At 46.1% G+C, this 16195-nt stretch overlaps 1 protein-coding gene across 1 annotated transcript; it reads left to right on the top strand.

Moving 5' to 3' along the window:
* Nucleotides 1-10429: 10429 nt before the first annotated feature.
* CFL2 (cofilin 2) lies at nucleotides 10430-16142 on the top strand. Its single transcript, XM_069017799.1, has 4 exons — nucleotides 10430-10547; nucleotides 11992-12299; nucleotides 12398-12474; nucleotides 12563-16142. Exons 1-4 carry the CDS (start codon nucleotides 10545-10547, stop codon nucleotides 12673-12675), a joined length of 501 nt encoding a protein of 166 aa, XP_068873900.1. The 5' UTR covers nucleotides 10430-10544; the 3' UTR covers nucleotides 12676-16142.
* Nucleotides 16143-16195: the final 53 nt, after the last annotated feature.

The following is a 16195-nucleotide window of genomic DNA, read 5'->3' as shown; positions in this document are numbered from 1 at the left end:
AGAGGGCAGTTACTTCTATCTCCCTCCTTGTCTTAGGGGCTGAAATATTCATGCTCCTCATCCATCTTTTCCCCCTAACAAATGTGTGTGTTACTATGATCAGCCATCCCACCTGATCTTACCACCAGGGTAAGGCCTGTACAGTATCTGTCAGGGGCTCCAAGCAAAAGCTTTTCACAAAGCTGTCAAAATGAATAGGGCAAACAGCTTCGTCTTGGATTCAAACTAGTGAGGCTCTACCAGGCTTTTAAAGAAAACAGGCAGTAGGCTTCCTTGAGCTTCAAGTGCAACACCTGTCCTCTAAGCATTTTAACAAGCTGCAACAGTGAAAGTCTTGCCCTTCTTGGTAGCTCCAATAGATCTTAGCCCTGGCATGTATCGAGATACTGCTATACCAACTGGTATAGCAGTATCTGTGCAAATTCTGCCCCTTTCATTCATGTCAGAGCTGAGTAACTGCCCTAGGCAATTTCTTCTGATGTTTTTTGTACATAACTCTTTAATAGCCATGGAATCAGTCCCTTTGGGCTCCCAACCCAAAGGATTCTCTTGTCCAGGAAACACCAACATTTCCTCAAAGACAACTTGCTCACCTCCTGGCCACCACAGGCTCCCAAAGATTTAGAAGACCAATCCTTACAGTAACTGCTGGTATTAGAAGCAGCCCTTCCTACCCAAGCAGGATGAGGTCACAGGAGAAGGCCTCTTCAAATGCTGGCTGTAGCCTTCTGTGGTGGCTGCAGTCAAGCTGGTACTGGCTGTTCATGTTTAGGTGTCAACACCAGTGTAGCTAGGACTTGTATCAAGTCCTTTCACCTGTATTAGGAGGCAGGTGGTCACCTTAACTGGCATATCCAGTGTCAGATTCACCTGCTGGAAGTCTAATTTCTGGAAGCCTGTAACAATGCTGGAAAACTTCTGTTTGGTTTGGTCTGGCAGCTCACATGATAGATGTGAGCTAGCACTCTTCTTTGTAAGGGGTTTGAGCTGGGGCCAGTGCCCCAGTACCCACTGCTGGATGCCTCTTTTGTGGAGGGGTGAGGTTTTAAGTACTTAGGAGAGAGCGCTTAAATGTTAGTATTAATAATAAAGAAATATGATCTTAGCATCATCTTAGCAAATGTGGGAATTAGAAACCAGTAAGTAGCAGCTGGAAACCTATATAGTTATAGGGGGCAGACCCTGAACAGCCCCACTCCACTTGCTGCAGTCACCAGCTGCCCCACACTCAGCCATCCCTGCATCTATCACAGTCCAGAAGTGAAGAGTCTTCCATGGACACATGCAGGGAGCAGGTCTCCGGGGACGCCAGACTGCACCGGAGTCCTGCCCAACACCATATTTCTGCTGCACTGGTAATCTAGTGCTTTAGGATTTAGGAGATTACACTTGTGGTTTATGAATCATTGATGTAGCCACTGAATTAACCCTTACCCTGCAGCAATCTTGTCTCTTCCAAGTTTTATCTGTTTGTATTCAATAAATAATATCTAGCACTGGTCATGTTACCTGTTGTTCATCACTGTCATAACTGATCGCAGCAATTCTAGATAATGCTTCTTGAGGCTACCAAGGATTGTTTCTACCCTGCAAGAGCCTTCTCACGCTAAAGAAATTGCCAGATTTTTTTGTACAGCATTTGGCTGTAAATCCAGGAGATCTTTCCCTTGCACTGCTAAACTGCCTTGATCTTCACAACAGTGACACAGTCTAGTTCTGCAGAGGTGCTCCTGGTGCTTTATGCAGCTTGCTGCAAGGGGATATTCTGAGATTTCTCAGCCTGCTACCAAGTGATGTATTCTTCCTCCTCCCCTTCATCAGCTACCTACTCCCCTTAATTTGGTGCTTCCTTAGACAGTGCTCTGCTAAAACCTTGCCTTTGAAGTGCTCGACTGTGTATGTGTCCAGTATCAGGCCTGTGTAAAAACCTCTCAGAGAATCTCCAGTTACCACCAATAAGAAAGCTTCCCATTTTGGGGCACTTGGGTTTGAAGATGATGTCTGGATTAAGACTGATGCAAAAGGTAAAATAACTTGTGCTGCAAATCAGAAGAATTATAAAGACAGGTTAGTAAACTGATTACCTTGTTTCCCAGTAGGGATGCTGATGTAGCACTATCCCTAAAATATGTTTGTGCATTTGGGGATATATGTGTATGTACTTGGGCAAAGTTTGGGATTTTTAACTGCTCTAAGTCACTGACTATTAAAACAATGGTTATCATTCATGAATCATTCATTCATAGAACTCAGAGAATGGCTTGGGTTAGAAGGGACCTCAAAATCATCTTGTTCCAACCTAGCTGCCATGGGCAGTGACACCTTTCACTAGATCAGGATGCTCAGAACCCCATCCAACCTGGCCTTGAACATTCCAGGGAACACTGCCACAACTTTTCTGGACAACATGTTCCAGTGCCTCACCAACCTCACAGTGAAGAATTGCTTCCTCTTACGTAACCTAAACCTGCCCTCTGGCAGTGGGAAGCCATTCCCCCTTGTCCTGTCACTCCATGCCCTTCTAAAAAGGCACTCTCCAGCTTTCTTGTAGGCTCCCTTCAGGTAATGGAAGGCGTTTTGGAGTGCCTTAAAATGCACATCAATACAAGCTACACGTGAAATGTTGTCAGGGCAGAAAGCCACCGACTGCATGTGTTTTCCAAAAAGTGCACTGAGGCCAACTTTAGGTTTGTTTCTTTACTGTAATGTATCAGTTTCCTGGGTTTGCAGTGCTTCTTTCCTGGAAAATTGCTGAAATTATTTTAAATATATTTTCTTCGGTGCAACACAATCCTTAAATTTTTTTAGGTATGAAAGAAGGAAAAAAAGTGTTTCCTGTGTCTCCAAAGACAGGGCTGTATCAGCCACTGCCCTGCAAGAGGCTCTGGGTATGGCCAGCAGCCGGCCAGGCTGGAGGTGCTCAGCCCACGAAATATCCCACAGCCTTTGCCAGAGGGGGGAGAAGGCAGCAAGCTCCAGCATTCCGCCTGTGCCTCCCTGCTTGCTCACAGCGTTTATCCAGCTGTTCAGGTCACTCGCTTTTGATGAGAGAAATGTTTGATTGGGCCAAGTTTCCTACAAGGATGTTACATGACAGCATTCTCTCCAAAATGCTGGCCAATGGCCATGGAAGATCAGCTTTCACTTCTTTCTTCTCTGCTGTTGTTCGTCTTTTTCCTTAGATTGATTTCAAAGAAAGGGTCTTTATTTGACTAACAGAGTGCTGCTGCACCAGCATCGTGTCACAGCATTGTGGTCTAGAGTTATTCTGGTGCTTGTGCTGCCTGCTTTAACCAAGCCATGTGGAGGGACTGAAAATGGCATGCTTGTCCCATAATTTCCCTGTAACAAAGTTAGAAGGAATCCTCAACAGGATAACACACAGTCCAACTTCAGCTTTGTCAATTTGCTAGTCTTATCTTACCAATTTATTTAGGATTTATATTGATAGTTCCTAGGTTAACAGTCCTATAAGAATGTATATTATAGTCTATGTACTTTCCAATTTTTCTCCATCGCATGCCCTACAGATGAAATTAGCTTGAAGAGGAAAGGAATGAAGAGACAGGCAGTGCTGTGGCTCAGCTGCTGTGAATCCTGTGTTCAAAACGGCAGAAATGGGAGCCAGGATGCTAAAATGTTTGGGGTTTGGGCGGCAGTTCTGCATTTGACTCTGGGCAGTGTGGGGCTTCATAGTTGCCTTTCGTGAGCATTCCTGTGCAGATCCCACCATCAGTCACATGCTGGGCTCTGCAGTCCTGGCACAGCTTGTGAGCGCTGCTGTCACCAGAGGACACTTCTGCACTGACCGACAGGTCCCACAATCCAGCAATGGTTATAAATATTCCTGTGCCTCAATCATCCTAAAGCCCATCCTCAACCACCAGAAAGTGATCTCAACTCATGTATTTAGCATGTTAGGCTTAGCTAATGTTTTATTTTTAGATTGTCTGAAAAAGAAAAACTTAGGGGTTTTGAAAGGCACTATCAACTTCGTAAGCATCATGTCTTCTGAGGGGGCTTTGAAATGCTTGAATGGATTTAGACTGTGCATTTTTTGTTTTCATAGTTGTTGCTTTTAAGAGGTTTCTTAGAACCAATCCTTGGGTTCAACTTTCATCAAACAGAATTTCCTTTCATTCAGATGCAATGCTGCAAACTGAGTCCAAGATCTGTCTGGAGCAATTTTAAGAGTATTAAAACTCCAGAACCAAAAGTGTCTGTCCTCTTTTTCTTGTCTGACCTTTACAACTTCCAATCTAAACAGTCCATATGAATTAATCTCCACCATTTTAACACTTTTGTCATGGCTTCATCTATCTCCTGGAGAGTATTTGATTCTTTGCTGGTGATTCTTTCCTGTATTTAAAAGATGTCTCCTTAAATCAGACCTGCAATGTCATAGAAGTGCTGATCATGATTAGAAACAGTCCATTTTCCAAGGACCTTATTCCAACATGATGACATAACCCCAGCAGGAAAAAAAGCCCAGAGCAATGAAGGTTAGTAGCAGAATCAGGCCAAGCCTGGAAGACTTGGGATTAATGCCTGAAATCTGTGTACAATCTGTGTATAGTGCTGCTTTGCACTTGTCCAGGCATAGAAAAACAACGATTCCTTGTGCTACCAGGAACCCTGGCTGTCTCAGGGAGCCCATCTTTTGGGGGGCTTTTCTGTAAAAAATAACAAAGTTGAATCATTATACACCTTATGTGTCAGCCAGCCCCAGCAACCTGAAGGTCTGCATGCACCTATCCTAAAGGGAAAGAGTTTTTGGAAACCATCGCCACCTTTTCCTGGAGGTGCATCAGTTAAATTGTGCCATCTGCTGAGATGGCTGACTGTGTCCTGACTTCTGGCACTTGTCCTGTAAACCAGGCTGAAGCTGTTCAAGACGTGACTCTTTCCAGCTGTCATGCTCGTCTGCTGAGAGGAGTTGCTGCTCTGTGGCTCAACAAGTTTTCAGAAACCTAGACAAGGTTAACTCAGTGTTAGGAGAGTTGTAGATATGCACTTTGGTAACATTGCTGTTGTCCTTACTCCTTCTTTGTGTAAGATCTATTATATTTAGATATTAGATATAATATGTAATGTAATATAATTAATGTAATATTGTGAGCAAAGAACCAACTGTTGAGCCACAACACAGGGTAAGTAAAGAAACCTCACTTTTATCTCTGTTCTGATTTTTAAAAGAAACAAAAACTGCTTCTGTGCTGTGGTAACTCTACTGAAATCCTAGCACAAGACGCAGCAGAATTTGACTTTCTAAGCTTGGGGAGAGAAACTTGGAGACTCCCAGCATATGGACTATCACTCAAGTTGTAAGACGTGGGGAAAGTGTAAAAATTGCTGAGTGCTGTCGATGCATGTGCATAGCAAAAGGACACTGCAGCAGTTAGGCACATTTTGCAGGGCATACAGAAATTACAAAGGCTGGCAGGATAAACAGTAGTTATTTCTTCTAGTGCTACAAATGTACAAACCTTTGTGAAAGTCGAATATGTGCTAAGTATGTAAAGAGCGAAGTTTCCCTGTATTTTTAGACTTTAGGGGATTTTTTTGGTTTTTTCCGCCATTATTTTCTGTTTCGCTCACAGGAGGAATTTTTATTTCCTTTTTTTTTTTTTTTTTTTTTTTTTTTTTCCGCTGTGTTTAAATGCCATCCCTAACATGATGTCATTACAAGACATAGCATTTTAATTAAATCTCTCTTTCGCTGTCCATTGGCAGGGCCGTGGCTGCCCGGCGTTGTGATTCAGTGGCACGTGTGAGTTACCAGCACGGCGGGAGAGGGGGAATTCCACCCTGCCCCGAAAAACATGTGGCTGCTGCTCCTCGAGCATCCTTGCTGGGCTTACGCTGCTGCCGCTTCCAGCTGCCTCCTTCTGCCTGCTCTTCTGGCATACGGCCATCAGGTCAACTCGTCCAGGGAACGCGGATGGTTGACGAGCTTTGCGGGGGGGGGGGAGGGGGGGGAGGGAAGAGGGGAGAAAAGGAGCTTTTCCTCAGCCGCATCCCTGCACGGCCTAAAAAGAGCCTTCCCCACTTGGCAGAGGAAGAGGTTGCTTTACCCAAGTGAAGCATGACAGCCCTCAGGCCGGCATCGCCGCCGGGGGACCGCGCACCCCGCCTCTCGCAGCGCATCCCCGCGCTGCGGCCGGAGGGGCGGAGCGGGAGGCTCCCGGAGCCCCGGGTGGTGGCTGGGGAAGGCGGCGGGCAGGCAGGCAGCGCTCCCACGCCGGGGGCAGCAGCTGGCGGGCCGGGGCTGTGAGGCGGCGGCAGCGGGAGCAGCCGGGCCGTGACTCACCCGAGGAATGTCCTGGCACGGGCGGCCGCGGCTCCCGGTGAAGGTGACGCAACGCGCTCGGCTCGCCCCGTCCCCGCCGCGGGCAGAGCCCACCAGGCGTGACCGACTCCTCGGGAGCCCGCAGCCCTGCCCAAGCCATGCCAAGTGGAACGATAGCTCGGAGCCCCAGAGGGATTTTGGGACAGTACCGGTGGACGAGGCTGCTTAAACCAGCAGAAGTGATCCGTGGAAAAGGGGTAGTGGAGTCTGGAGCTTCCCTTATGGGGCTTGCTGGGGATCCGTGCCTCACACTAGCACAGGCATCCTGCCCCTCGCTTCAGGCTCCTGGAATCAGCTCACAGGGAGGCACTTCAAATCTTGCTAACTTGCAGCAAAATCGTGCCAGGATCCACAACTTAAGAGTCAAATATATTTACTGTATTTTTTTGTAAAGGAATGTATCTGCAGTGTAAGGAGAGAGAAAAACTCAGAGTTAGCATTTCACGGGTTTTCTCCAATACTCTCTTACATTACCAAAAGTTAGACTTTGTCTGGCATTCTTTGCATTCCCACTGAAAATACAGAACTGTTAGAGGGAAACTTGGTATTTTGCAGGGGTAAACAGGGCATCAAAGGGGAAAAAGAAGTGCCCTGAGCAACAGATCTCATCAAAAGCAGTTTCCTATGGATTTCTCTCCCTTGACAGGTTGATTTTTTGAACTAAATGGTATTAAGACTCTGTTATTTCAGTGTGCATCTATGCAAGTTTCTCTGCTTTACCCTTCTCTCTGCTTAGTCCTCTTCTTGAAGGTAATCTGGCTACATCATAAGAACTCTGATGTCTCCTAGCAGAAACAAACAGGTTCCTGAATTGAACTGGTAGACATATAGCCCCACTTTCTTCTATCTCAAATGAAATATTTTATAAAATTTAATTACTTAATTAAGGATCTTATTTACTTTTGTGACCTCTATTCTGTCAGATTTAACTCAAGCTAACAAGTTAAAAAGTCACTGAGACAAGGACTAGCACGAGTGAGAGAGGGGATGCCTGAGGAGGCCAAGCAGAGGCCCTGCTTCCATGGGAAATGAAGCTGGAATGGTAACACTGAGTTCAACGAGGATGACAGAGAAGCAAATAGGATGCACAGCATACTAAAGGAAAGGACTGTGATACCAAAGAGCTTCAATGCATAAGGCAGCTTAGTCCATTATAATAATTTCTCACTAATGAGCATCCAGGAGTTGAATCCAAACAAACAGTGCCTCCTGCTTCACGGTGAGTCATTGCTTCCATCCACGGAGGGTGAGGGGAGGCTTGGAGGGCTTCCTCAGAGGCATGCACTCCACAGAGGGTATCATTCACAAAGCTTTTAGTGCTGCTGCTGCTGGGCTCTCTGAATCATTGGGCTATTTCGGTGGTGCCTGGTGGGATGCAGGTCTTGTGGCATAGGGTAGTGAAACTCGATGCTTCCTGAGTGCAGTGAGATGCCGAAGTAGGAAGCAGCTTTGTCTGAGTGTGCTCCAGCAATAAGATTTGCTTGGTCATTATTGCTTTTGCCTGGATACTGGCCATTTCTGTGGCCTCTAAAGTTCACCACTGGGCTCTATCACAAGTTCTTCCTCTGATTACTGCAGTCACCAGGAGTTCAAAATTAATTTCCTTGAAAATAAGAAGCTCCTTTCTGTTTACCTGTGACCTGTTTTTCATCTCTAAGAAACGCTCTCAAATTCTGGTAAACTCATTTCTGTCTCAGAGATTTCTGTAAAGTCAGAAAATATTCCTTCAGCCTGTGCTGCTTCTGTACTCTGATGGCTGCCAAGTACCAGTCAGTGATGTGCAGCAGCAGCAGCTCTTAGTGCCTGGGTACCTCAAGTATGCACCTTGTGAGGTGAAGAGAGTAGCAAGCACTTCTGATTCATTATTCAGTTTCCATGGTGTTAAAAACAGAGGGTGAGTCATGCACAGTTTTGGAGTTGTCATCCCTGGAGCACCTATCCAGCCACGCAGCTCTGGAGCTGGTAACTCCCCACCTTTCATTTTAGGAGCCTGGGATATGCAGTGCAGAGGCCCCATGTGGGTGGCTGAGGGTGCTCTGCAAGGGCATGAGATTAGGGCACTCACACACGGCAGACTCGTGGTCTTGTGCGCATGTTAGGAGAAGTTTGCTGAGCCCACGGCAGTGACTGTGGTCAGCGGCTCTGGAGGATGTACTGTGCACGGGCACAGCTACACCTGCTTGCCGAGGTGAAGGAACTCCAGGCTGCCATTTGCCTCCTGACATTGTGTACGGCTGCAAGGACCTCTGTCTGGGACACTGAGCAGAACATGACACAGCAGGCCATGACACAGCATGCCAGTCTGGGACACACAGCATGCCATGACAGCATGGCTGCAGTGCCATGAAGGCTGTTTTGGCATACATTAACCTATCCTGACGATGAGGATCTGAAACCACTTAACTCCACCCCAGCCCATGACATTGCCCAAGAGCAGCAGGTGCCCGGGAATGGGGCTGTCAAGACATTCACATGGACTTACGTTGATTTAAGCCAACCATAAACTGCGTCTTGACAGTTACCCAGTTTAGGATTTCAGCTATTAATTCCCTTAACAATTTTGACCTCTCCTAACTAGTCACTTGTTTGAAAAAAAGACAGCATTTATTGTATTTGAAAACTGAATTGGATAATGGAGGATTCTTTGAATGCAAATATGCAATAAAGGTACTCCTTCCTGAATCCCACGGTGCTGGCACTTGAACAGGCAGTAAGAGTAACCGAGTGGCCATCATCTGGAAAAAAAAAAAATTTGAGTCTAACAGAGCTCAGTGGCAGCAGGAAGTCCTGGATGTGTGTCTGTAAGGAGCTGAGGCGTAAATATAGCTCCAGATTAGTGATTTCAAGGCTAATGGATCGAATTTTGAATATTGATGAATGCAAATCAGTCTTGAATTCCGCAGCCAGAGGGCAGGATGTAACTCAAAAAGGATATTGGAAACATAGTGTCTCATCTAGTCAACATGGTAATGTATAGTAATGCAGCAAAGGGGGGGGGAACACCAACACACCCCTCACACAATGCAGTATGAATGTGTGTGTGTGTATATATATATATATATCTAAAACACACAGATGTATCTAATACACATACATGCGTGGACTAACACTGGCTAGCCAGCTTCCACCACCATACTAGTGGCAATTCAAACGTTTTGGGGAGAGAGAGCTAGCTGGTCACAACGCACGCTGGAGACTCACAGGTACAGCTGCTTGCAGCCCTGAATGTTTAGGATTTCTTCGTTTTCAAACACACCACTTCAGGGCGAACAGGACTGAGAATCCTCTTGTCCACTTGGATGGGCTAGAGGTAAAATGCTCTGTGTTTGTTATCCTGTGCCTCAAGCTCTGTCCAGCTCAGTATGGAACAGCACAACACTGTTGGGAGAGTTATCCTTCCTTGTTTTCCTGTAAGTCATTTTCCCATCTTTTAATGCTGCATCTTCCGCCCTATGTGCTGTGTCCCGCCCCACTGTCTGAGCAGCTCTTCCAAGACCGCAGAAAGAGCAGTCTTTGTGCCAAGCCCCTTTGTGCCCAGGGCCTTTCCCTACAGAGCCCGGGGCAGCCGGGGCAGCCGCGGCAGCAGCACAGATCCTCTTAGAGCGGGGGCAAGGCGGCGTGGCACACGGCAGCGACACAATGCCGCCTGTGCCGGCTCGTGGGGCGTGACCGAGCAGCCTGACAGCGCCTGGCCACGAACCGCGAACAGCGGGCAAACCCTTTAGAGAAGGAGAAAGCGCCTCGGCCAGGGAAGCAGCGCCGGGCAGGCGGTGCGGGCCAGGGCGGGCAGCGGGGGCCGCCATCGCGCCCCGGCCTGACGCTCGTGCTCCGAGCCCAGCGAGGGGCTGCACTGCCCCCTCAGCAGCCAGCCAGCCACCGCCGGCGCCGGCCGAGGGGCCGCCCGGGGCTGCGGGGCCCAAGCCAGTCCAGCCCCGGGCAGCGCTGACGCTGCCTCCGCCCGGCAGACGACCGGGCCCCGCCGCCTGCGGGCCCTGCCCCGGGGGGCCGGCCCAGCGCGGCCCGGCGGCGGCACGTGGTGGCGGCGCGGCCCATGTGACCGGCCCTCCCCGGCCGCCGCGGCTCATCCCCCGCCCGGCCGAGTCCCCGCCCGCCTCGCCCCCAGCGCAGCGCAGCGCTCTCTGCGTGCAGCAGCCCCGCACCGCAGGCAGCCGCCGCCGCCCCGGGACCCGGCGCCATGGTAAGGGCGGCGCGGTGCCGCCGGCCGGGGAGGGCGGTGCGGGCGGCTTGCGCGGCCCAGCGGAGCCGAGCGAGGCTGAGCAGAGCAGGCCCGGCCCGGCCCGGCCCGGCCCGGCGCGGCCCTGCGGCCTCCGGCGGCCATTTTAGTCTAATTTTAGCCGGGTGCGGGGGGAAGGGGCCGCGGGAGCGGCCGCGGGGCAGCTGCGGGCGGTGGGGCTGGGCCCGGGGCCGGGGCCGGGGCCGGGCGCGCGGCGCAGCGCTCCCTGCGGCACCGCCCGGGCGTGCGAGCACCCCACGGTGCGGCGAGGGGCGGCGGGCGCGGGGAGAGAGGTCCCGCACTCCTCCCGAGGAGCCGCCGTGGCGGCCGCCTGGTGCCCGGGCCCGAGGGGCGGCCGGGAGCGGCCGTGTTGGGAGCGCTGGGGCCGGGGCGGGGTGTCGGAGCGCAGGGCCGGAGGGCGCGGGGCGGCGGGATTCCCTCCGTCCCCGCGAACAAAGCGGGGAGAGGGGCCGGCGGCGTCCCGGGGACAAAGCCGGCGGCTCCCTGCGAGCCGCGCACCTGCCTTTCCTCCCCGGGCAGCCTGCGCTGGCAGCGCCCGCCTCGGCAGAAATAATTGCTGGACCGAGAGCAAGGGCGCTGCAGATGGGCTGAGCTCGCTTGCTCACTCGCAGTGGGGTTTGCTAAATTATTTTCATTTTGCCTTGAGCTCCCCGGTTGCCCTGCCGGCGTTTTGTTTCCTTGCTGCTTTAGGCTCGTGTTTTGAACGGCTTGCGAGCCTTATGGGCAGCTGTACGGTTGTAATTGGTATTTTTATATGAACGAACAGCAGTCAAACAATACTCCCGCAGCAGCATGAAGTAAAATTCGGGAGTTCTTAAGGCGCGGTGTTGAAGCTGACACAATGCAGAAAACATTTCTGCTGCTTGTAGAGCCTTACCTCACCCAACAAAATGAGAGTCATGACAGTGCTGGATATGAGCTGCTGCTGCAGTGTTTGTTCTATGAAAAAAACCCAAACCAACAAAAAACAACTCACCAAAACCCCACCCTCTCCTATCCCAACCGAAAATTACAAAGTTCTCTCCTATGTTCAGTTTCTACCCCCTCATCACTCCCTCTTCCCCTCCCCCCAAATAAGCCAAATGCATGATAAGGTAAACTGTTTGAGTAGTACAGTTGTGTGACTAGTTGTATGAAACTGCTATTCAGAACTTCAGCAGAAGATGCTGAGATCTACAAGAAGAAACTACTGATTTTACGCCTCCTTTATATCTTCTGCTCCAGTCCCACAAATATTATTAAATTCATAGTGTGATCAGGTTGAGTATAGTATTTTTATTCTTATGGGGGCAGGCAGACTTCTTTATCTAGCACTGTGGGCTATCATCTTTTTCTAGTGAGTGTTAATTTTTGCTGTTCAAATTATTCCTTTGATCTCATTTTACAGGCTTCTGGAGTAACAGTGAATGATGAAGTCATAAAGGTTTTTAATGACATGAAAGTAAGGAAATCTTCAACCCCAGAAGAGATTAAAAAAAGAAAGAAAGCTGTTCTCTTCTGCTTAAGTGATGACAAAAAACAAATAATTGTAGAGGAGTCAAAGCAGATATTGGTTGGTGACATTGGTGATACTGTGGAGGACCCCTATACAGCCTTTGTGAAGTTGCTACCTTTGAATGATTGCCGATACGCTTTGTATGATGCCACATATGAGACAAAGGAATCTAAGAAAGAAGACCTGGTATTTATATTCTGGTGTGTGAAAGCAAAGCTTGCTGTTAAAATTGAATATTCTGGAGCTACCACTGGAAGATTTAATAACTGTTCTGTTGTGGCTTTCTTTTTTCTTAAAGGGCTCCTGAAAGTGCACCTTTAAAAAGCAAGATGATCTACGCAAGCTCTAAAGATGCCATTAAAAAGAAATTTACAGGTATAGACCTGAAAATGTTTTTCTCGTTAATTACAATGCCATTTAGATGTTGAGGTTCTCACAAGCATATTGTCCATCTGTCTTTCAGGTATTAAACATGAGTGGCAAGTAAATGGTTTGGATGATATTAAGGACCGTTCAACACTTGGAGAGAAATTGGGAGGCAACGTGGTAGTTTCACTTGAAGGAAAACCCTTATAAAAAGACAGACAAGTGCCATCTGGATCTAAGGAGCTTCCATTTCTGCAGCTCGTTCAATTGGAATAGTATTAGTCTCCCCATCCCCTCCCCTCCTCAAAAAATAAGACCCTTCCCCACCGCCCTGAAGGAGATGTCATTGTTAAGCAGTCTACCAGTGATTGCCATTAGACTGTTTAATCCTGGTAGTTTTATGTAGGATTCAAGGAATGCTTTCACGTCATACTCTTGGCCAAAACTGGCGTTGCAGGCATTCCTTGCAACATGTACAATGAATGTGATAGTTAATGTAAATAGTCTAGCAGACAGCAAAGGGTAAGCTAATTGAATGCCTTGAAAGTATTGTCCTCTGGTCGGATGGTAGACTCTCTACAGTATTACTTAACAGTTGCACTTGATTGCAGTTCCATGAGGCTCTTGTGCATTCATACACCTCACCTGCCTTGACAAGCCTATTTTTGTGACATGGCAGCACACAACACTATGCATTTAAAGCACTTTTTTGTAATATGTTTGACCCGCCCCCCCCAAGGAATGCCAATTAAGTTGCTGTAACTGTGTCATCAAATTATTGTAGTACCTCAGTTTCATTCCTGTTACATGCATATCTTTATTAAATGAAGTAGCTGTTACGATGCCTTTCGTTTTCCATTGAATGTACACTACTGAACAGGAGTAGAAGTTCTCCGTTTACCAAGTGAGTCTTGAAACACTAAAGTTTTGTAAAAACATCAGTCATAGTGGCAATTTCTGTATTTAAAAAGAGCCTTAAATGGAACATTGTTTTTTGAGATCAAAAACTGGCCACGTTGCAATAAAACTTGTGGCTTATTACAGAATGTTGCCTTGTTTTCATTGGAAAATATAGTTTTAAAGTGTTTAAGCATATTTCAAATAACTTCTGTGGAAAGTATTGTAAAGGTAAACAATCATTAATCTCATCTTCAATAATGCAAGTTTTTAATACTGACTTAGGCACTGCTTTACAATACTTTGTGGCTCTGTTCTGGCCGTTGAATAAAGGACCTGCTCCTAATTTACCGTAAAGTAAAGAAGCTACCACTACTGGAGACCATTAGTTCCATGAAACACTTGTGTCAGAAACTTAAAAATACAAAGTAATTAACCATGCAGTGTGTTTCATACCTGAATGTTCTTAAAGTTCTACATGCCAGAGTGAAACCTTGCACAAGTTTTTACAGCTCGCGTCTCTCTCGGTAAGGTGATGTGTAATGGCAGTTACAAGCAGAATATGAAGCTGGGAAATAATTTTTGTTTCTCGAGTGTTGCAGTTAGACCGACTCAGTACAAGAATTAGCCTAAATGAACTGTTCTACTTGTTAGCTTCTATGTAAATAGAACTGGAAAGTGTTTGCCACTACTGAGGCTTGCATAGAGGACGTGTTTTGGCTGGGAGCCAAATAATGCTCTCCTTATAGAGAATTTGATCTGCTCTGTGTGAGCAATCCTCCGTTAGCCAGAGCTATTTATGGCAAACACATGCTTTTGTATCTTGTCATCGTTATCCAGAAATGGCAAAACTGGACATGATTCTCCTGGTATGCATAAAGGAGCGCTGTTAGGCAGCCACTGGCAGCTGAACTGTACATGCTGCTAGAAGGAATGCTCTTTTATCATTACCTTATTTTAAAAAGTTGGTGGACTAAAACTGTGGGGCTTTTAAATACAGGCTCTTAATGTTAAGTCCATAGCCCTTTTTCAACAAGGAAGGAGATAATAATCCAAGTACTTGCTCTTCTTTTTTTCCTGCAATAGTTTAAGTAACCTAGTGGTACTGTGTTTAGGCTCTCTTGTCCTGTAGAACTTTAAGACTTTATTTCAGGCTTCTGGCTGTCCCTATGACTTGCACACCTCATTGTGTTAGCTGTTCTATGTAGACTAAACTTTATTAGAATTTAACTAAAAAGGCATGATGACCACTGACTTACTAAGTGTATTAATGAGTCTTGGTTTTGTTCTACAAAACTCTCCTTTCAGGTACCTTTTAAGGTTGCGAAGTAACTGATGGTATGCATGTTGTCTAGATTAAAAAAAACCCACAACTTTTTATTCCTCAAAATAGTCTATTTCTGATCATTCATGTTGTATGCAAAGCCCAGTTTAATGTAAAGATCTTTGTGCTTTATGTTTGACTTGAGTTCGGTACAGTAAAATGAAATTAACTTTTAACTGATTTTTCACAAGGAATAAATTGTTTCTTTAGAAAAAGCCAAAATGGAAAATGTTAAATTTTAATAAACCATTTGAATTTTCATTTTAGACAGTAAACTTTTTTTAAGGAGTACCGTGTTTAAATTTATTGTTTGTCTCTGCTGCAGTCTAGAAAAATGTCTGTGGCTTCTTAGTTGAATATTATAGGTTCCTTTTTTTTTTTTTTTTTTAACTAGCTTAGGTGTATATTCACTCAGTCCAACTAGCTATGAAATTGAAGCACAAACTGTATTTATGTAAGATTCCTACCAAATTAAAGTTTTGGATCCAAAAGGATCAGCCTGCCTTCAGTTTGTTCTTGAAATGAATGACTGACTGACTGATGTGAGGTCCAATTCAGATGGCTTGCTTTTAAAAAAAAAAAAAACAAAAAAACAAAAACCAATAAAGTGCTACAGAACTGTTACTGTTTAAATTATAAAACAAATGAGAGACAGCTGGCATCTGTTCCAAAATGGTTTGTCAGCTGTTGTTTTCTGTCATTATGCAAAATGGTGAGGGCCTCATTGTGATCGAGAAGGGGAGGAAAATCCTCTCAAGTTGAATATCTTCTGTGTATCTCTGTGTAGATGTGACTTTTGGATATCTTGGCTTCAGTTATTTTATTGATAAAGAAATGTTAAATAAATTTTTCATGAGAGTAGCTTGTGCAGAAATGGCATTTTTCTTCTAAAAAAATACTTCAAAGCCAGCAGTTTTGTTTGATTTGGTAAATCCTGGAAGAGGTATAGATAAATGGATTTGAATTCTCTGAAAAGGGAAATCAATCCAAGACTAGAGTGTGTAAGTGAGGTTTATATTTTTGGTGTGATATTAGAAGTGCAAAGCTTAAATTTATATGGACTTGAGTGTAAAAATCACTTGTAGTTCAGATCATGAAGTGGAGTTTGAGTATGCTCAGTTAAAACCCAAAGTGTTTCTTTAAGTTGGAAGAGTTTTCCTGCTCTACCGTTCCCTCGGAACGAGTGATGGAATACAGCAATTGCCACAATTTGATAATAAGCTTTACTCTCTTATGCCAATTCCAGTATAAACCAAATTTTCATGTCTGCCTATTTTTTATAAACTTCTGTAAGTCCCCTTTAGTTTGTGGTGGTGAGTTAATGATTGTAGAGTGAAAACACGGCACTAATGGTGGATCAAAGATCATCAATGTAGCACCTGTCTCTGAGTATTGAATTTCTTTGAAATATTTCTGATTTTGAAAACCTGGTATAAATAAAATTAATTTAAATGTCTTCAGTTGTTGAGTTTGTTTGTGTGCTAGACAGCACCTACACTAATCACTATG

This window comes from Aphelocoma coerulescens, chromosome 5 (assembly GCF_041296385.1).
Source record: "Aphelocoma coerulescens isolate FSJ_1873_10779 chromosome 5, UR_Acoe_1.0, whole genome shotgun sequence".
Taxonomy (NCBI): Eukaryota; Metazoa; Chordata; class Aves; order Passeriformes; family Corvidae; genus Aphelocoma; species Aphelocoma coerulescens.
Note: the sequence above shows the minus strand (reverse complement) of the source record. Positions and strands in the feature narration are given on the sequence as shown.

What these genes read in the sequence shown, in the direction of transcription:
- CFL2 (XM_069017799.1), top strand. An exon ending in GACCTGGTATTTATATTCTG is followed by an intron (nt 12,300 to 12,397) that starts GTGTGTGAAAGC and finishes TTTTTCTTAAAG; the next exon opens with GGCTCCTGAAAGTGCACCTT. An exon ending in CATTAAAAAGAAATTTACAG is followed by an intron (nt 12,475 to 12,562) that starts GTATAGACCTGA and finishes TCTGTCTTTCAG; the next exon opens with GTATTAAACATGAGTGGCAA.